General features: G+C 36.0%; 1 protein-coding gene across 1 annotated transcript in view; it reads right to left on the bottom strand.

Moving 5' to 3' along the window:
• Positions 1 to 17,366: 17,366 nt before the first annotated feature.
• Med13 (mediator complex subunit 13) overlaps positions 17,367 to 19,035 on the bottom strand; it is a 93,834-nt gene continuing 92,165 nt past the window's right edge. Inside the window, exons 29-30 of the mRNA XM_004870377.4 lie at positions 18,506 to 18,606; positions 17,367 to 18,080 (exon numbers count right to left, since the gene is read on the bottom strand). Coding sequence (XP_004870434.1) covers positions 17,948 to 18,080; positions 18,506 to 18,606 — 234 coding nt within the window. The 3' untranslated portion in view covers positions 17,367 to 17,947. The remainder of the gene's footprint in view (positions 18,081 to 18,505; positions 18,607 to 19,035) is intronic.

Below are 19,035 nucleotides of genomic sequence, written 5' to 3'. Positions count from 1 at the left end.
AAAATTTCCACCTGATCCACAGTAATGCATTTCACATTGTGACCCAGAAGACACATATGCAAATAGCCACATAAATATGTAATATAAAAATATTATAAATATATATCATATAAACACGTATAACACATACACCCGTATTTACATGGAATAAAACATTTTATGAAATAATACATGGTATGTATTATATTTCCTCTTTTAAAATTGGCTGTTCATTATACATTTAAAATTGATTTCATAGTCCACCAATGGGTTACAAACTACAATTTGCTTTTTTTATTTGAACCTAGGGCTTCACACATGTTCTGCAACTAAGCTACACTTCAAGCCCCAATAAGTCATTTTAAACTAATATTTATTAAAGACTTATTTGTTGAACACTTGCAAAGCACTGTAATAAATGCCTTATATCTATTATTTAGTTCTCTGAGGTAGGTAGTAATTGTCTCCAATTTAGAATTGTGGAAATTGAGACTGAGAGAGAATAAACAATTTAATATCCCTGAATGATCTTTCACAGGAAGCATGTGAAAAGAATTCAAACACAGATTTAGAGAATGAATGAGGGAAATCAAAGGCATTGATATGAATTAAGTGATTTTTTAAGGTCTTTTCCAAATCTAATTGTTTATACTCCTGTGATCACTAATGGAGAAACAATATGCAAATCCAGTGTCTTCATCTTGATCTGTAGAGAACAGCAAATCCCAGCAGGCCTGAAGGAGATGAGAGCACCCCAGAGAGGAGTGCTGACACTTTTCTCCAAATTCCCCTCTCCTTATCTTTCAATTCTTTTTTTGTTTTTGTCTTTTTTTTAAATTGAGACCATTTCTCACTATGTAACCCAGACTTTTCTGGCACTCAAGATCTTCCTTCCCAAGTGCTGGGATTACATTACAGGCATGTGCCAACACACCTGGCTCACTTTCATTCTTATTTCAGTGACTATTACCACCAGTTTGAGTTGGGCCAGTTTCTCCTCCTCTTACTCACTTGATAAAAAGTGTTACGAGTAATTGAAACATCATAATGTTTGCCAATAAAATAATTTTGATAATTCTTACACAGACCTCAAACACCCTAAGTGAAAAAATAACCATGAGCTTTCCAGTTTGTTTCCTCTCAGGTCAACCACCTAACTAACTATATTAAAATCAATTTTTTTCCTGGTCCTGGGGATTGAACGCAGGCCCTCGCACACACTAGACAAGTGCTCTACCAATGAGCTACATCTCCAGCCTTTCTTAAATTATTTTGAGACAAGTCTCACTAAATTTCCGAGGCTGACCTCTAACTTGGCAATCCTCTTGCCTCGACCCCCCTAGCATGTGCGATTACAGCCATGCACCAACATGCCCCACTCTCAAATCAGACAAGACATTTCAGTTCAGATGTTTAACCAGGCAGATTCTCTATAAAAATAGTAAATAAGTCCACATATTAGCCCTAAGATAAGTCACAAAACCCTTGATTAACATAGGACTATCCCATTTAATTGTGGTATACACTTTTTTTTCCTTTGGTACCAGGGATCAAACTCAGGACCTTGCACTTGCAAGTCAGGTTCGGTGCCACAGAGCTAAATCCCCGGCCCTACACTTTTTAAATTATAAAATGTTTGAGGAAATAATCCCTTTTCAAGAACAATATTCCACTACCATATCTAGTCACAAGAAGATATATTTTATCAATTCTGATTTACTTTTTACTTTTTTTTTTTTTTGGTATCAGGGATCAAACTCTGGTCCTTGTGCATGTGAGACAGGTGGCGGAACCACTGAGCTAAATCCCTGGCCCTTCTGATTTACTTTTTCACACTTTAACGGCTCTGAAATTTGAATATTATCTCCCTCTCTTGGGCTCCCCATGGACTTCAATTCTCACGTCAGATCCTTCTGAAAATGGTCCTGGGGACCCACTTCCCTCCTTCTTCTCCTCCTCACGCTGCTATATTCCAATGTGAGGACACCGAATCCCAGAGAGGCTCTTTCTCTGTTATTCACCACTCTGCCATCTTCCCAAGAGTCGAAGGTTCTAGTTAAAAGTATGTTGTTTTGGGCCGGGGATTTAACTCAGTAGTTCCAGTGCCTGCCTCGCGAGCGCAAGGTCCCGAGGTCGATCCCCAGTACAAAAAAAAAAAAAGTATGTTGTTTTATTTGGCAGTATTTTTTTCTTAGTGATACATGAAATAATATCACACAACTATTGATGTGTTAGATTTGATGGAACATGTTGTTCCTATATTTTAATTCAAAAGACCATTTTTTTTCCTGGACAAAGTAAACATTCCCCTTTTGACTGGTGTTCTTTGGTTTACTCTTTCTACTTTATTTCTTAGATGCAGGAATAAAGAAACAGAACCAGAGAAAAGTACTTTAGAATATCTACTGTTTCAGATTACTACATGCTTTTTTGCATAAATGAGCTTCAAGAAATGAGGGACTAAATTAAGTTTGTTTCTAAATTCAGTTTTTAAAAGTAAGATTCATGTTCTTTGGAAATAGAATCAATTCTAAAAGTACATGGATATTAGGAGATATGTCATTAATGTGGAACTCAAAATTATACTGTTTTATATTTTTATTAAATTTTTATTCATAGATGGTTGTAGTACATAATGATTACATTCCTTCTGGGAAGTTGTTACATGTACATAACACATCTTTTTTTCATCCCTTTCCCACACCTCCCTCCAAATTCCCTCATTCTTTTTGTTTCCTTTCTTTTTTTTTTTTTGGTACCAGGGATCAAACTCGGGTCCTTGCACTTTTGAGGCAGGCGGCAGAACCACTGAGCTAAATCCCCAGCCTGTTTCCTTTCTTTTTGCAAAAGATCTATCTCCCTATTTTCTATTATCTACTTTTATTTTGCTCCATTTATATTTTGGGTTTCTCATATAAGAGAAGCCATGAGATATTTAAGCTTGTGTTTCTGATTTATTTCACTTAACATTATGACCTCAAAGTGTTGTGGCTTGTGTCTAGATGTCCCCCCAAAGCCTCATGTGGTCATAGGTGGGATTTTTCAGAGGTGGCTGGATATGGTAATAAGCTGGAAATAAGGTTGTGTGATTACTAAATTAGTCCACTGATTGGTTTGGCATAGTTTTGGATGTGGATAATGGGAAGGCCCACACTGGGTGTGAGTGCTACCTGCCCTGAGAGTGGGTAGCCAAAAATAGAATACAAGGGACAGAAAGAGGATACCTTGCTGTTTTGCTGCCTTCCTGCCTTCTGCCTACCATGAACTGTTTCTCCTCTGAGATGCTCCTTTGCCATGCCATCCTGCCTTGGAGCCAGCCAATTATGAACTGAAACCTCTACAAACTGTGAGCCCAAATAATCCTTTTCTTTTCTTTTTTTCTTTTTTTGGTACTGGGGATCAAACTCAGGACCTTGCACTTTTCTGAGGCAGATGGAGGCACTACTGAGCTAAATCCCCAGCCCCCCAAATAATCCTTTTCTCTTTTTTCTCGTTTAAGACACAAGGTAAAATCTGTTTTCCAATAAATGATTCAACTTTATCATTCTTTATAACATGATGTATAAATACCAGATTTTCTTTATCCATTCATCTGCTGATGAACATATGGGCCATTTCCAAGATTTAGCTATTATGAATTGTGCTGCTATAAACATGGGTGTGCATATATCACTTTTATATAATATTAACTCTTTCGGGAAGATACCTAGAAGAGGAATAGCTAGGTAAAATTGAATTTAAATTTTTAGTTTTAATTTTTTGAGGAATCCATATACTGATTTCCAAAATGGTTGTACTGTACATTCTCACCAACACTATAGAAGGATTCCTTTTCCCCTGAAGCCTCTCCGGGATCTGTTATTGATTTATTGATGATCTTCATTCTGACTGGAGTAAGGTAGAATCTCAGTATTCTTTTAATTAGCATTTCTTTAATGGCCAGGATGTTGACATTTTTTCATGTATTTTTCCCCTTCCTTCCATGTCCCTGCCCTCTCCCCCAGTTCTCCTTCCCATTTGAACAGTTTCTATTTCATAGTATCTATTATACATTTTGGTCTTTACACTTGGTTTGTCATACCAGAGAAACAATGCAGTATTTACGTGTCCAATTTATTTCCCTTCAGAGTATGGTCTCAAGATGCAGCCATTTAGCTGTAAATGTCTCAAGTTGATCCTTCTTTATGGCTGATTAGTACTTCACTGTATTAAAAAAAAATCTTCTTTAGCCATTCATCAGTTGATAGGCATCTGGGCTGTTTCCAGTATTTAGCTATTACAAACTGTGCCACTATAAATAGGTGTGCATATATCCCTGTGGTATGATGTTTTTAATTCTTTCAGGAAGATACCAAGAAGAGGAAAAGCTGGGTCAAATGGAACTTATTGAGGAATCTCCACACTGATTTCCATAGTGGTTGCAATAGTCTACACTCCACCAACAGTGGAGAAGTGTTCCTTTTTCTCCACAGCCCCATCAGAATTTGTTATTGGTTGATTTCTTGTTAGCACCCTTTCTGTATGATAGTACATTCACAGTCTCTTCTTTATTTAAAATGTGGTAACTCTGATATTAAACAACTTCATTTCATGAAGGCTATTACTAAATGACTTATGTATGATGTTATCTACAGTTCTCAAGAAGGCAACAGTTCAGACTTGAGCTTTTAAATGGTTTGTTAATCATTATGCCATGATTAACAGCCATTCTTTCTGGAATGCTATGGAATCTCAGTGTTAATTTGCATCTGTCAAATAACCAGTGATATTGAACATTTTAAATGTATTTATTTACTGTTTCTACTTCATCTGAGAAGTATCTATTCATTTCAGATGCCCATTTTTGGATTGTATCTTTAAATTTGGGGGGGGGGGTCCTGATTTTTTGAGTTCTTTATATATTTTAGATAGTATTCCGGTCTGAGGAACAGCTGGCAAAATTTTTTTTCACACCGTGGGTGGTCTCTTAACTCTGTTGGTTTCTCTTGCTGTGTAAAAGCTTTTTAATGAGATCCCAGTTGATTCTTTGTGATAGTTCTTGTGCAATCAGTATTTGTTCATAAAGTCTTTGCCTATACTGTCTTTGAGAGTTCTACCTATTCTATCTTCCAGCAGTTTTAGTGTTTCTGTTTTAATATTTAGATCTTTGTTCCATTTCTATTTTAGTTTAGTGCATGGTGAAAGATATTGGTCAAGTTTCAATCTTCGGCAAGTGGAAAGCCAGTTTTTCCAGCACTGTTTACCAAAGAGGCTATCTTTCTTCCAGTGAAGGTATCTGATTTCTTAGTCAAAGATAAGGTGGCAGGTTTGTTTTTTTGTTTTTTGTTTTGTTTTGGGTTTGCCAGTATGATGCTGTTTTTATCCCAGTAAGTTTATAGTATAATTTCAAGTTAGGGTTTGTGATGCCTCCTGCCTTGCCTTTGCTATTCTAGGTCTCTTTTGGTTCAAAATGAATTTTAGGATTGTTTTCTCTAATTCTGTGAGATGCTGTTGGAATTTTGATCAGAATTGCACTAAATCTGTAACAATTTTGATCTAATTGTGACAGTGGGGTATTGAGGTCCCCCATTATAATTGTATTAGTACTTATTTGATTTTTCATGTCCATTAATATTTGTTTTATATTGGGACGGGGATTTAGCTCAGTGGTTTCGCTGCCTTCTGTGCAGGTGCAAGGACTCAAGTTCAATCCCCAGTACCAAAAAAAAAATTATTTTATTTTATATAGTTGGGAGCATTGGTATTTGGTGCATATATATTTATGATTGTTATCTCTTCCTCTTGGATTGTTCCCTTTACAAGGATGTATGACCTTCTTTGTCTCTCTTGATTAATCTTTATTATTTTTTTTTTGGTACTGGGGATTGAACTTGGGTCCTTGGGCTTGGGCAGCAGGTGACGAAATCACTGAGCTAAATCCCTGGCCCTCTCTTAATCAATCTTGGCTTGGAATCCACTTTGTCTGCAAATAGAATAGCTACTCCTGCTTTTTGCCAAGTTCCTGTCACATGGAGTATTGTTTTCCATCCTTTGACTTTCAGTCTATGAATTTCTTTTTTAATTAAATGTGCTTATTGTATGTTGCATATTGTTGGATCTTGTTTCAAGATCCATTCTGCTAGTCTCTTTTGATTGGTGAATTGAGACCATTAACATTGATGGTTATAACTGATATATCAGTTATATATGTTATCTTTGTTATTTTCCTGTTAGTGCCTCCCTTTTTTCTCCTCAGTTTAATTTCTTGCCTGGCATAGTGGATTTATTCTGTTGGGGTTCACAGAGTTGTAATCCTTGTTCTTTCTAGAATATCCTTCAGAGCACTTTGGAATGCATGTGTGGTGTTCATGAATTTCCTCAGGTATTCGTCATCCTTTTTTTGGGGGGGGGTCATGGAAGTATCTTATTTCTCTATCAATTTTCAAAAATAGATTTGTGGGGTACATCAATTTGAGTTGGAGGTTTTCTTTTAGCACTTGAAGTATTTCACTCCAAGCTTTGACTTGAGGGTTTGTGTTGAGAAGTCTGCTGTAATTCTGATGGGCTTTCATTTATAGATGATTTGTTTCCTTTCTCTAACAGGGTTTTTTGTACCAGGGATCAAACCCAGGACCTTGCACTTGCAAGGCGGGGAGAAGCACCACTGAGCTGAATCCCCAGCCCTAACAGCTTTTAATATTCTGTTCTTGTGTTGAATTTCTGGAATCTTATGCATTATATGCCTTGGTGTAGATTTTGATTATAGCTAATTGGAGTTCTATACACTTCGTTTATGTGTACGTCAAATTCTTTTCCCGTTTGGGAAGTTTTCTTCCATTACTTCTGTGAACAGGTTGTTTTTTTTTTAACGTCACTTGCTCTTTATCTTGCTTTTACATTGACTGCAATGAATCCTATTCTTCTTTGCATCATCTAGCAGCTGCTGGATTGATTTCTCATGGACTCTTGATATTTTTAAGAAGTCTTTCTCTTTTTTTTTTAAACTCTTTTTTTGGTACCAGGGATTGAATTCAGGACCTTGAGCTTGTGAGGCAGGTGCCAGAACCACTGAGCTAAATCCCTGGCCCAAGAAGTCTTTCTTTTCATGATCATGAACCACAATCCTGTCTAGATCTGATATTCTGCCCTCACATTGGCTCATTCTGCTGTGTATACTTTTGGTGGAATTTTTAATCTCCTGGATATGTTTGAATTTGTTTCATGGATTCCATTGCTTTCTTATACTTGGTGTTCACAGTTTCCATTATTTTCCTAAGCTCTTTTTTTTTCAAATCTGTATCTGCTCTAGAGTCACTAAGTATGTCTTTCATTATGGTCACCATCTCTGTAGTTATCTGAGAAATTATTTGATTTGATTATTTTCTAGAGCCTCATTCATCTGCTTTATTACTTCTGATGTTACCAGAGAGTCCAAGTGGGTGATTTTCAGATTGTTCCACCTCACTGCCCCCTGGGTTTGTCTTTGGTGAGCTGGAAGTCTGGGGTTGCCTCTTGTTTAAGTGTTCTCTCTCTTTTTTTAGTTTAATTCCTGGGTTGATGCTTGTAAGTTGGTTATGGCGAGTAGCTTTATTGCTAGTATTTAGAATCCTTAGGAAATGACTACTTCTCAGAGCTGTCTTCAAGGTGTAGCTGGATTTTGGGTTTTGAGACTGTTGCAAGATCCTATCTCTTAAAGTTATTGGGGATGAGAAGTTGCTGCCAACTTGGTGCAGACCCTGGTTCTTTGGGACTGGCCTGTAGTATTTTTGTGACCCTTAGGCAATCTCAGTCTTGGGATACAAGAAGAACAACTGATTAGCACAATTATGTTACCTTGGCTGAAATAGTACAATCAACAACAATAATAGCATCAAACACAGAAAAATGACAAATGGTGGTAACTATTAATTTGCCACCTTTAACCATATGAACTAGATTTCTGGTTACATAACAAAATCTAAAATGAATCAGAGAATTGTCTGCAGTAAATAAGCCCTCAATATAGCGATTACCCTCAAGGGAGAAAATTTAAAAGAGGTTGGGGGAAAAATAGAGAAACAGAAGAGGAAAAGATTAGAAGCAAGGTTAGAGGACCAAGGAAGGTCAAGCAATTTTGGGGTACTGGTGAAGAGGACAGGACGGAAAGATCGAAGAAATAAAAATAAGAACAGAATAGCAACAACAACAACAAAACTAGAAACAATGCTCACACTCATATAAAAACAAGATTAAGAAAAAAAAAAACAACCCAGGGCTGGGGATTTAGCTCAGTGGTTCTGGCACTTGCCTTGCAAGCGCAAGGTCCCAAGTTCAATCCCCAGTGCCAAAAAGAAAAAGAAAAAAAAAACCCAAACCCAATCCAAACCAAGAAAATAGACAACCTGGCCAGACAGAGTCCAGATCCAAGTTGATTGGTCTCAGCAAAACAGCAGTAGCTTTAAGGCTGGGTAGTGGATAATCCCAGCAAGCCTACGCCCTTAGTTCCACTGAAATTCAGGCTGGTTTCTGATTTTGAGGCTGGAACTGGATTTGCTGAGCCTGCAGAAGTTCATGTGGCTCCTTGCCAGCTTGAACTCAGGTCCCTGACATCCTCTCAACTTGAACTTGGTAGCCTGTGACACTGGGAGCCACCTGATGGAACTGACCTGCACCTGTTCTGAGTTCTGGGCTAAACTGAATGCTCTCCATGATGGGTACCAGCTGATTGCCCTCTCCTGGGCAACATCTGAACCTGAATAACTCACCAGCCACTCCAGTCTGCTGCATCTACAGCTGTGTTTCACTTGTGTTTCTCTGTGTAGGCCTCTGGGGTCACCAGCAGTCACCGTACATCTGCAGGTTCAAGCTGCCCCTCTCACACAGTGAGTCTGGGGTCAGGGAGAAAGCACTGCTTGCCACCTCCTAAGTCTCTCTGCTCTCCTTGTGAACTTCAGCTCTTGTTTCACATCCTTCCTGTCCCAGGGATCCACTTCCCTTCTTCTCTTCCTCATGTTGCTATATTCCAGTGCCTGGAAACCAAATTTGAGAGAGGCTTTTTCTGTGCTGCTCACCACTCTGTCCTCTGGCTTCGTGTATTTATTGGGCATTTGTACTTCTTTTTCTGTGCTTCTTTTTCTGAGAAGCGTCTATTCATTTCAGGTGCCCATTTTTGATTGGGTGTTTTATTTTGGAAGTCTATTTTTAAAAAAAGTTTTTATGTATTCTATGCATTAGTCATCTGTCCTGAAAATGTTTTTCCCATTCTGTAGGTTTTCTTCATTCTGTTGACTCCTTCCTTTGCTGCGCAGAAGTTATTTGATGTGATCCCGTTTGTTGATTCTTGATGTTATTTTTTGTGCACTTTTTGTTCAAGAAGTTCTTGCCTGTACCCATGTCTTCAAGAGTTTTACCTATTTTCCAGCAGATTGTTTTTGTTTCTACATTTAGATTTTGATCCATTTTAATTTTTGTATAGATTTGGATTGTTCTTGTTTTTCTAGGGTCTTGAGGTATATCACTTGGTCATTTATTTGGACTCACTGTTTTTCTGACGTGGGCATTCAAGATATAAACTTTCCTCTAAGGACTGTTTTCATTGTGTCTCATAGGTTCCAGTATGTTGTACTGGCATTATCATTTGACTCTCAGAATTAATTTTTTCTGTGATTTCTTCTGTGACCCATTGATTATTCTAGAGAGTACTGCTCAATTTCTATGTTTGCATAACTTTTGTGATTCATTTTGCCATTGATTTCTAGGTTCATTATGCTATATGATAATATGCATGGGATAATTTATTTACTTAAACATGTTGTATGGGCTAATATGTGGTCTATTTTGGATAAAGTTCCATGTGCTGCTGAGAAGAATGTGTATTCTGTTATTGTTGGATGGAACACTCTGTAGATATCCTTTAAGTGCATTTGTTCAAGGGTTTGGCTCACCTTTAATATCTGTTTTGCCTAATTAACCTATGTATGTGTGACAGCAGAGTATTGAGGTCCATCACTATATTGTGTTTGATATTTTATGTGCAGTAGTGTTTTATAAAGTGTGGGGCACTGGTTTTCAGTGTATATATGTTTATAATTATCTCTTCCTGTTTGTTTATTCCCTTACCCAATATGTACTGACCTTGTTTGCCTCTTCTGGTAAGTTATAGCTTGAAGTCCACTTTGTCTGAAAATATGATAGCTACCCTTGTTTTCAGGTTCTCATTGCATGGAATATTGTTTTTCATCTTTTGAATTTTAGTCTATAAATTTCCTTTTGGAGTAAATGTGTTTCTCATATACAGCACAGCACTCACTGGGTTTTGCTTTTTGATCAATTCTGCCAGTCTGTGTCTTTGTTTTTGACACAGTGTCTCAACTATGTAATTCAGGCTGGCCTTGAACTCACTACAGCCTCAAATTTGAGGCAATTCTGCTTCCACCTCCCAAGTGCTGGAATTACAGTCATGCACCACCACACCTTGCTCAATCTGTGTCTTCTGATTGGGGAATTAAGACTATTCACATTGAGTTATTACTGAAAAGGAATATGAGAAAATGAAAAAATTAAAACAAAGTCTTCATAAAGAGGGAGGGATGGAGGGGTTGAAGGGAGGGCAGGGGACGGGGAAAAAATAAGAACCAAGAGATTATGTAAAGGTGCAAATTCCCAATGATGAATATCATTATATTGTATACCTAAAATGTACCAATAAAAATTTTTTAAAAGTTATTACTGAAAGGTATTGATATATTCTGGTAATTGCATTATTTTCCTGTTGATTCCTTTCTTCCTATTTTGCTTAACTGCTCACTCTTCCTAGTATATTTATTCTATTAGACTTTAGGCATTCTTGGCATCATTCTTTCCTTCTAGGATATCCTTACGTTTGGTGATCATGAATTCCTTAAAGAACTTATTTCTCCATCAATTTTTTTTTTTTCAGTGCTGGGGATCAATCTCAGGACCTTGCGCTTATGAGGCAGATGCACTGCCACTGAGCTAAATCCCGGCCCTCTCCATTAATTTTGAGATAGCTTTGTAGGATATTATCAGTCTGGATTGCAAGGTGATTTCTTTTACGGCTTGAATCACTTGACTCCAGGCTTGCCTAGCCTATTAGGTGTTGAGAAATATGTTGTAATTCTAATGGGTTTACCTTTATAAGTGATTTGTTCCTTTTCTCTAACAGCTTTTAAGATTCTGTCCTTGTGCTGACCTCCTGGGATTTTGACTGATGTATCATAAAGAAGTTATTTTCTGGAGCTGGGGGATTTAGATCAGTGGCACCACACCTGCCTCACAAGCGGTCCTGAGTTCAATCCTGGTACCCCAAAAAATAATTTTAAGTTATTTTTTGACTGTGGCTATTTGGAATTCTATATGGCTCACTTATCTATGTTTACTTCTTTCCCCATATTTGGAAAGTTTTCTGGCATTATTGCTTGATTTTTTGAGACAGGTATGTAATCTAGGGTGGCCTCGAATTCATGGCAATCCTAACTTCAGCCTCCCAAATGCTGGGATTATAGGTGCATGCCACCACATCTGGCTATTTTTGTAAACAGATTTTGTTATACCATTTGTGCTGTGATTTTTTACTTATTCCAATGAATCCTACTCTTCTTTACCTCATCTAGCAGTGGTTAGATCCATTTTTCATATTCGCCTGTTTTTAAAGTATCTCTGAATAACTGGTCAGCAACATCAGCTCTATCTTCTAGTTCTGACACTTTGTCCTCACACTATGGGTAGTCACACTGCTACCCATTTTCAACAGAAGTTTTAATCTCCTGGACTTCTATTTGGTACCTTTTCATGGACTCTTTGCTAAATTGTTCACTAGTGTTTTGTATCATTTTGTTTAGCTCAGCTAGCTTTTTGTTATTGTCCACTGAAAACTCGAAAACTAGTTGTCCACTTTAAGTCCCTGTTTAGTTTTATCTTCTTTGAGCTTGGCAAGCACCTGTTCTTAAATATTTTTTCAAATAATTCTGTTGTGTAGTTTTTGATTTCCTCTCCCCTCAATGCTCCACAGGTCAGCTTTAGGGGAGTTGGGAGTTTGAAGAGGCATTTTGTTTCCTTGTCTTATTCTTTCTTTTTGGTTGAGGTTTACGGGCTGATAATAGTGGAAAGACTTTGTTGCTAGTATAGAGATCTCTTTAGTTTCTGCTTTTCAATTATGCACTCTGGGCATGGGTAATTACAAGCTTTTGCCTCTGTTCCAAGATCCAACCACCTCTGTTAATTTGGAAGAGGAGGATGCAGTGTAATTGACCCAGCACCCAGTTCTCTAGGAATGGACTACAGTATTGTTAATGATACAAAGGCAATTGAGATACTGGTACAGAGAGAAAACCAATTAATAACAACGAATAAGCCACCCTGGCACTAACAACAAAATCAGCAACAATAACAGCACCAAAGACCAGCTCGATATTCACATACCAAAAGAACTGTGTACCACCTTTAACCATAGAAAAGAGATCTACAAACACTAAGACAAACCAAAAATACATATATATAATTTTAAAAATAATTTTATATATATATATATATGTATGTATGTATTTTAAAGACAGAGCCTCACTCTAGTTCAGGGTGGCCTTGAACTTAGTATGTAGCCCAGGCTGGCTTTGAACTCACAGTAATCTTCCTGCCTCAGTCTCCTGAGTACCACAATTACAGGTATGCAAACCAAATATTGACATACAATAAATATCTACTAAGTGTAACAACTATATCTCCACTAACAAAATGAATTCAACAGTAATAGCACAGTTAACTATCTGAAGCTTAATAAAACAATTTTACACTAGTAAATACAGAGGGGGTGGGGAATGGGAGAATGAAAGAAGTAAAATTTGAAAAATTAAGCAATGGGAGATGAGCGAGAGAAAATTGACATAAAAGATCCTTGTTTCTGTGGTGACAGATTCTCCTCGAGAGCTGCAGTGAGCTGTTTTCTTTGTTGTGCTTCATTTCTCCAGCTTCTCTGTAGTGTCTAGTTTTCCCTGTCAATTTCTTCCTAATTCCTGCGGTCTAGTTCTTTATTTTCTCACCAAGTTGTTCTTTTGCAGATGATTCCAGGTCCTGGAGAGGCCGTATGTTGCTGATCACTACTCCGTTTTTTGTCTCTGCAGGTCTGTCTTGAGGGCAGTTCAGCAATGCCCAGTGAACTTATTTTATCTCCCACTGTTTAAGCCTATTAAGATTTTTTAAAAAAACTTTTACATAGGTTTTTGCTTTAGCTTTGGCTAAGCAGATTATTTTCCTGAATGTTATGTATAAAATGTTGAATAGACTAGAGTCCAGCTCAAGTTCTATAGTTTAGCATTAGAGATAGCCTCTGGTTGACACAGCTCTTCCAATCAACTCTCTCTGGACATAGTTGCTCAACCAATTATGAGTCAACCAGGTACTAACTCTGCTTTGGGATAAAATTCAATTTCCTTAGAGTCAAACTGAAAAGACACATTTTCATAATCTGACTTCTCTCCATCTTGGACTCCAGGCATATCCCCGAACATGGTATCTTTAGTCAGTTTGAACTGCATATTATATAGTAATTCGTGAAGTAAAATAATTTAAGATACAAAATTTGAATGTCATGTATCATCTTTTAAAGAATAAAAGACAATTTACTGACAAACTTTCAAAATGACTAGAATAATGCTGAGGTATGTTCTTATTTAGCAATGTCTGGACAAAAATATTTTAAGCAGCTGTTTATAGGACTTGAGCAGAACTATTTTTGATGAATTATTCATACCTGAACATATTTCTTATGCTTCAAACACATGTATATGATTAAAGAGGATAGAGCTAAGTTGTATTTGAAGGTACCTTGTTTAGACTAGAAAATTAACACTAGATCAGCCTGAAAGTTGAAAAAAAATCCTACATATTATACACTGCTTAGTGATTAAAATCCTCTTTAAAAATAAAACACTCAAAAGTGTATTTATCAGTTTCTAAGCACACCCTTCTTTCTATAAACGACATGAATATTGCTGCTGATTCTTACAGAAAATGAAGATGAAAATATTTCAACAGAATGAGACACCACAAGAAAGGCTTCGTGAATAATTTATTCCATTTGAAGTTTTGTTTTTTTTGTTTTTTTTTTAAAAAGTATAAACCTTTTCCATTTCCTCAATCACAATTTGTACAACTCAGTGTTATGGCATTCGGCAGCAATAGTGTTTGTTCCTTATTCTTTTTTGTCGTGTTAAAAAAGAAAAGCAATTGGACCATATTGAATGTCACTGCTAACAGCAGCTTTAAGATGCCCCTTCATAAAGTGACTGCGCTGTTCGGAGAGGGTGACGCTGACGTGTCCAGTGATGACATTACAACTTGTAGTTTAAACTCAGGAACTTTAAGGTCCACAAATCCAGTTTACTTTGAAAACTAAAGCTATTTTAAAACTTAATGAATATGTCAACCTGAGGAGTATTTTAGGTCCCAAATCCAGTTTTCAAATTTATACTCCACAAAAAAATAAAATACATATATAAAAAATTAAACCACAGTTCTGGGCCCATTAAAACACCAAGAAAATCCAAAAGGTTAAGATTTCCAGCTGATTGGGGGTGGGGGGACAAAATAAAAATGTAGTATTGTTAATAACATTTTTCCTTAATTTAGGCAAACTAAAATCTTAAGAGGAAACCCAGACCAAAATATCACTCATGCAACATTAAATGTATTAACAGACTAATATGCAATGCCATAGTGGATGAGTAGCAAATTATATGATGCAATATAGCATTTAAAAACTTCCTTTTAAACTATTCAATTTGAACACTTTAAATAATGCAACATAGTATTTTGATATTACAGTATTAACATAGTGCTTGATTAAAGATCTGCAAATCTTTGTAGTAACACATTAAGTTAAAAAATTACCTCAGAAGGTAAATATGAAGACGAAAAGAGAGTATTTTAATACAGTAATCTGTGCCATACTGACAATTGAGTACGAATACAGCTGAGGATAATTGACTAAGTAGTAAGAGCTTAATTTTAGTGGTTTATGAAAAGTTTAGAAATATTTAAAAATTACAGCTACTTTAAAATTTAAGGATTACATATAAGTACACTTGGTGGCCTTCTGGCCAAACGATAAGGTGTACAGAAATTTATTCATACAGTGTTAATTCACAGTCCTGATAACTGAATGGCTTGCATAAGAAAGGTATGGCTAGATGTTTCTCACTGGCTGGAAGCAGACATTATATAACTAAACTTTTAAAATGTCAAAATACTGAACTTCCACCCTGCTTCATAATGGATAACTTCAGAAAAAACAGACATGAGCACTGTAACCAAGTCAAGGTGTTGGTAATTCACTGGTATAAAGTATATTTTGCTTACCTATTCAAATGAAACAAAACTACTTATACTTGTCTGTGACAGTACATTAGTCAGATTCTTCATCCTCCACAAAAGGCTTGATTTTTCTTTTTTCTGAAACAAGTCCGAATGGCTATTTAAAAACTTTCTATTAGGGGCCGGGGATTTAGCTCAGTGGTTTTGCCACCTGCTGCGCAAGCGCAAGGACCCGAGTTCGATCTCCGGTACCAAAAAAACAAAACAAAACAAAACAAAAAAAACTTTCTATTTGAGTGTGAACTGGTACATGAAGGGAAGAAAAAAATATTGTATCAGTAAATTTTGTATATTTAGGAACTATTCCCTGATTCCCAGATTAAAAAAAGGAATTGCATACTGGGTTCCCTCCTTATGGCTCCTTAAAAAAGAAACTCTCAGGGAATAATTTTTAAAAATCTTTTTTCAAACTGAGGTGTGGTTATCATAGGTTAGTGATTTTAAACAGCTGAGAATATAACTTTAGTTTTTTAAAGTCACTATTGAGCAAAATACATAAAAAAGAATATTCTTTTTATAGAAATTGCAAATATGCATATTTCCTTCAAATTTCAGACAAGCTTTTTTTTGGTAGAAAGTATAGAAGAAAACATGCCAACATAATCTGTGGTTGTTAGTATAATTTAAAAATTAATGCAGAGGTGTGATCTCTGAATTTAATATCAAAATATGCTGACTGACCACTGGGATTTCATTATACTCTTGAATAAATGACTGAAAACTGTTGTCATCAATTTTTTCTTTATAGAAAAAACAAAGACTTTCTAATGTTTTCATATACACAATTTCAATTTATACTGTTCATAAGAAAATGATATTTATGTTAAGCATATAGTACTTACAAAACAAACTTCAGTAAAAAAAATGCTGAATTAAAGTTTTGTAAATACAACTGGTTTTGTCCTTGTAGATAACTAATGAACATATAAATAGGAATTTTGCTAGACTGCTTCTAAGAAAGATAGGTAGACTTGGTGACTGTGAATTCAAGTCAGCAATGCAAGTCAAAGGCTAACTTGGGCTCTCTTGTGAGCAGCACTGTAGAAAGGATTTTTTAAGGGGGTAAAGCCTGCAGAAAAGCAGTTATCTTGGCATGTGCAAACAAGAGGGAAAGTTTTACTGAAGGAAGGGGTGAATTAAAGTCCCTAAAATTCAAGTCCCTTCTTTAGGGAGGTGAGAACCTCCTTGGCATATGCCCTACCTTAATTTGAGCTGTGTTATAAAAAAAGTACAGACTCTGGTGTTTGGGACTGCCATCTCCAAACCAAGAAAATTAAATAAATAAAAAGACAAAGGGAAACAGGTTTAAGTTTAGAAAATGGTTTTTTCACTAGTGGAATAGAGTCTGAATACCAGGATTCACTGAGAATCTATTTACACCACAGTTTGATTGCACACACACACTCATACATATGCATACTCTCACACACATTCCCAATCCTTAATTTAAAAAAAAAAAAAAAAAGCTAACAATCAAGAGTGACCGCTCTTAATTTGTAAAATGTCTAGAGCTGGGCTAAATTTCAACCGTATAGCAGATCCTGCAGATAAATTCCATAATAATATTCCCATGCCTAAATGTGCCACTGTTAAAACTCAAAAAAATTTAAACATGTAACATTAAACACCAAAATTAGTTTAAGCATTCAGTAGCAAATGTTTTTCTTGTAAAACTAAGTTTCTTTCACTGGAAATGGCCTGAAATATTAGTCATAGCCCTAAACCATAGTACAAAATATAACTGAAGAATTTTCAATTTATTCTAAGTTAAACCACCTAACAATATCACTTGTATATTGCCATCATGTTATTTTGTAAAGATGTGATATATAAAATGCTGTAAGACCCGGTACCTTTTCATTTTATAAACACAGTGAACTTCATTACTGTACATGTACTCTGCAACTACAGCTTAGCTGTAAATCCTCCACACACAATGGTATGGACATTATTCCCCTTCTATCCCCATTAAACTGTACATTGAGACAATACAAATTTACTGTCCCACCCACCCCCTTACAAAAAAATAATACTCTAAAAGCAACCCTACTGCAACTTTTTAATTAAGACGATTACATATATTTTAGACCAATTGCTTTAAAGCAAGAAGGCAATATAAACCTTCTAGGAAAATTTTTATAAAAGAGGTTAAGAAATATAAGACAATTTATACATTAAAAACTTACAATAAATAAGAGATGCAGGCATTTTTGAATACTAGATACTATAATCCAATACAAGAACACCTTGATGTTCTAAAGCCATGTGTTGGTATTCATTGTTCCTCATGTTTCCTCTCCATGCTTTTAATATTCATTTAACATGACTGGGTACTATGGCTCATTACTCTTCACAAATACTGTGACTGGAAAAAAAAAGTTAATTTTTGCTACGAAAATGTTATAATACGTTTTGTATGATCAGTCATCATCCTAAGGTTCAATACAGTCAATGAAAAATAGGGTTATAGCCCCTCCCCCAAGTCAAAACAATATTTGTTGAAGTAATAAGAATTAGACCCCATCACAAATGACTTTCACTGAGAAGATAATTGTAACGTAATCCTGCAGCAAAATATTCTTTCTTCCTCATTCTTTTCTTGCACAGTTCCGACAAATAAAGATCACAGCATATTCATGATAAAGTTATATAACTGATTCAGCACCACAAAATGAATTGGGAGACATGAGCGTCTGTCCTGGATTGCAGGGTCACAGGTTAGCCAGGAGAGTGCATTGTACTGTTCCAAAACAAACCTGAAAAGCAAATAAACTTTATAAGCCATGTACCTATTTCCAGTGTAGATTCTGAAAGTACTTTTCAATTATGGTTAATTTAAGATTCAAAGTCACCTTTAAAAAGAGTGGAAGATAGAGAATGGAGAGTCCTTGGGGGAAATATAACTAATTTCATAAAAATTATTCTCAGGCCTTTGAAAGTGTAGCTCAGCAATAAAGCATTTATTTGCCTGGCATATGTGAGGCCTTGGGTTTTATCATCAGCATTTTAAAAAACAAAACAAAACACTTAACAGTAGATTACTCATGTTAGAAAAAAACTTACTCTGAATAATTAACTCATCTAGAGATTCAAGGACGTACAAACATAAACTTATCAAAAATATGTAAGAACATTTTATCTTTTCAGTTGCAATGGAGAGCACAATGGTGAAGAGCTGTACCTGAGGACATCGGAAGTCTGATTCGAGTCAAGTGGGTGGGAGTGTTTACTGTGAAGCAGCTCATCAGATTGCACTGAAGGCACGTGGAGGTGCAAAGAGGCCTAAAAAGTTAACAGGTAATCAGTCAACCACATGGGACAAATTTGGCTACTGTACTATTTAGTTATTTTCTCAACCTACCATGTATCTTCCTTCCTCAAAGAAATTCATTTTTTTAGAACTGTGTTATGAATGGGAGCCACTATAATGTTTTTCTCCTTGCTTAATTCATTCATTTTTAAATGTAAAACTTACACTGAATCTTCCTATTTCCTTTTCTTCAGCTATAATTTTTCAGACTTCATAATAATCCTTAAAAAGGATTTCCAATTATTTTCTAAGTCTAATTTGCCTAAATGTATAAAGTAAAATGTTTAAGGAGCAGTAAACTGAAACTTGAGTACAATCTGTCCCTAGGTTACACAGAGCTTAATCAGGCAGACATACTTGGGTCTAAACACTAAACAGAAGTAAGCACATGCAAACATTTT

This window comes from Heterocephalus glaber, unplaced genomic scaffold, assembly GCF_053883595.1.
Source record: "Heterocephalus glaber isolate CG9 unplaced genomic scaffold, H.glaber_assembly_v1.0 deba00001564, whole genome shotgun sequence".
Classification (NCBI taxonomy): domain Eukaryota; kingdom Metazoa; phylum Chordata; class Mammalia; order Rodentia; family Bathyergidae; genus Heterocephalus; species Heterocephalus glaber.
The sequence above is the reverse complement of the archived record's forward strand: the minus strand, read 5'-3'. Positions and strand labels throughout refer to the sequence as shown.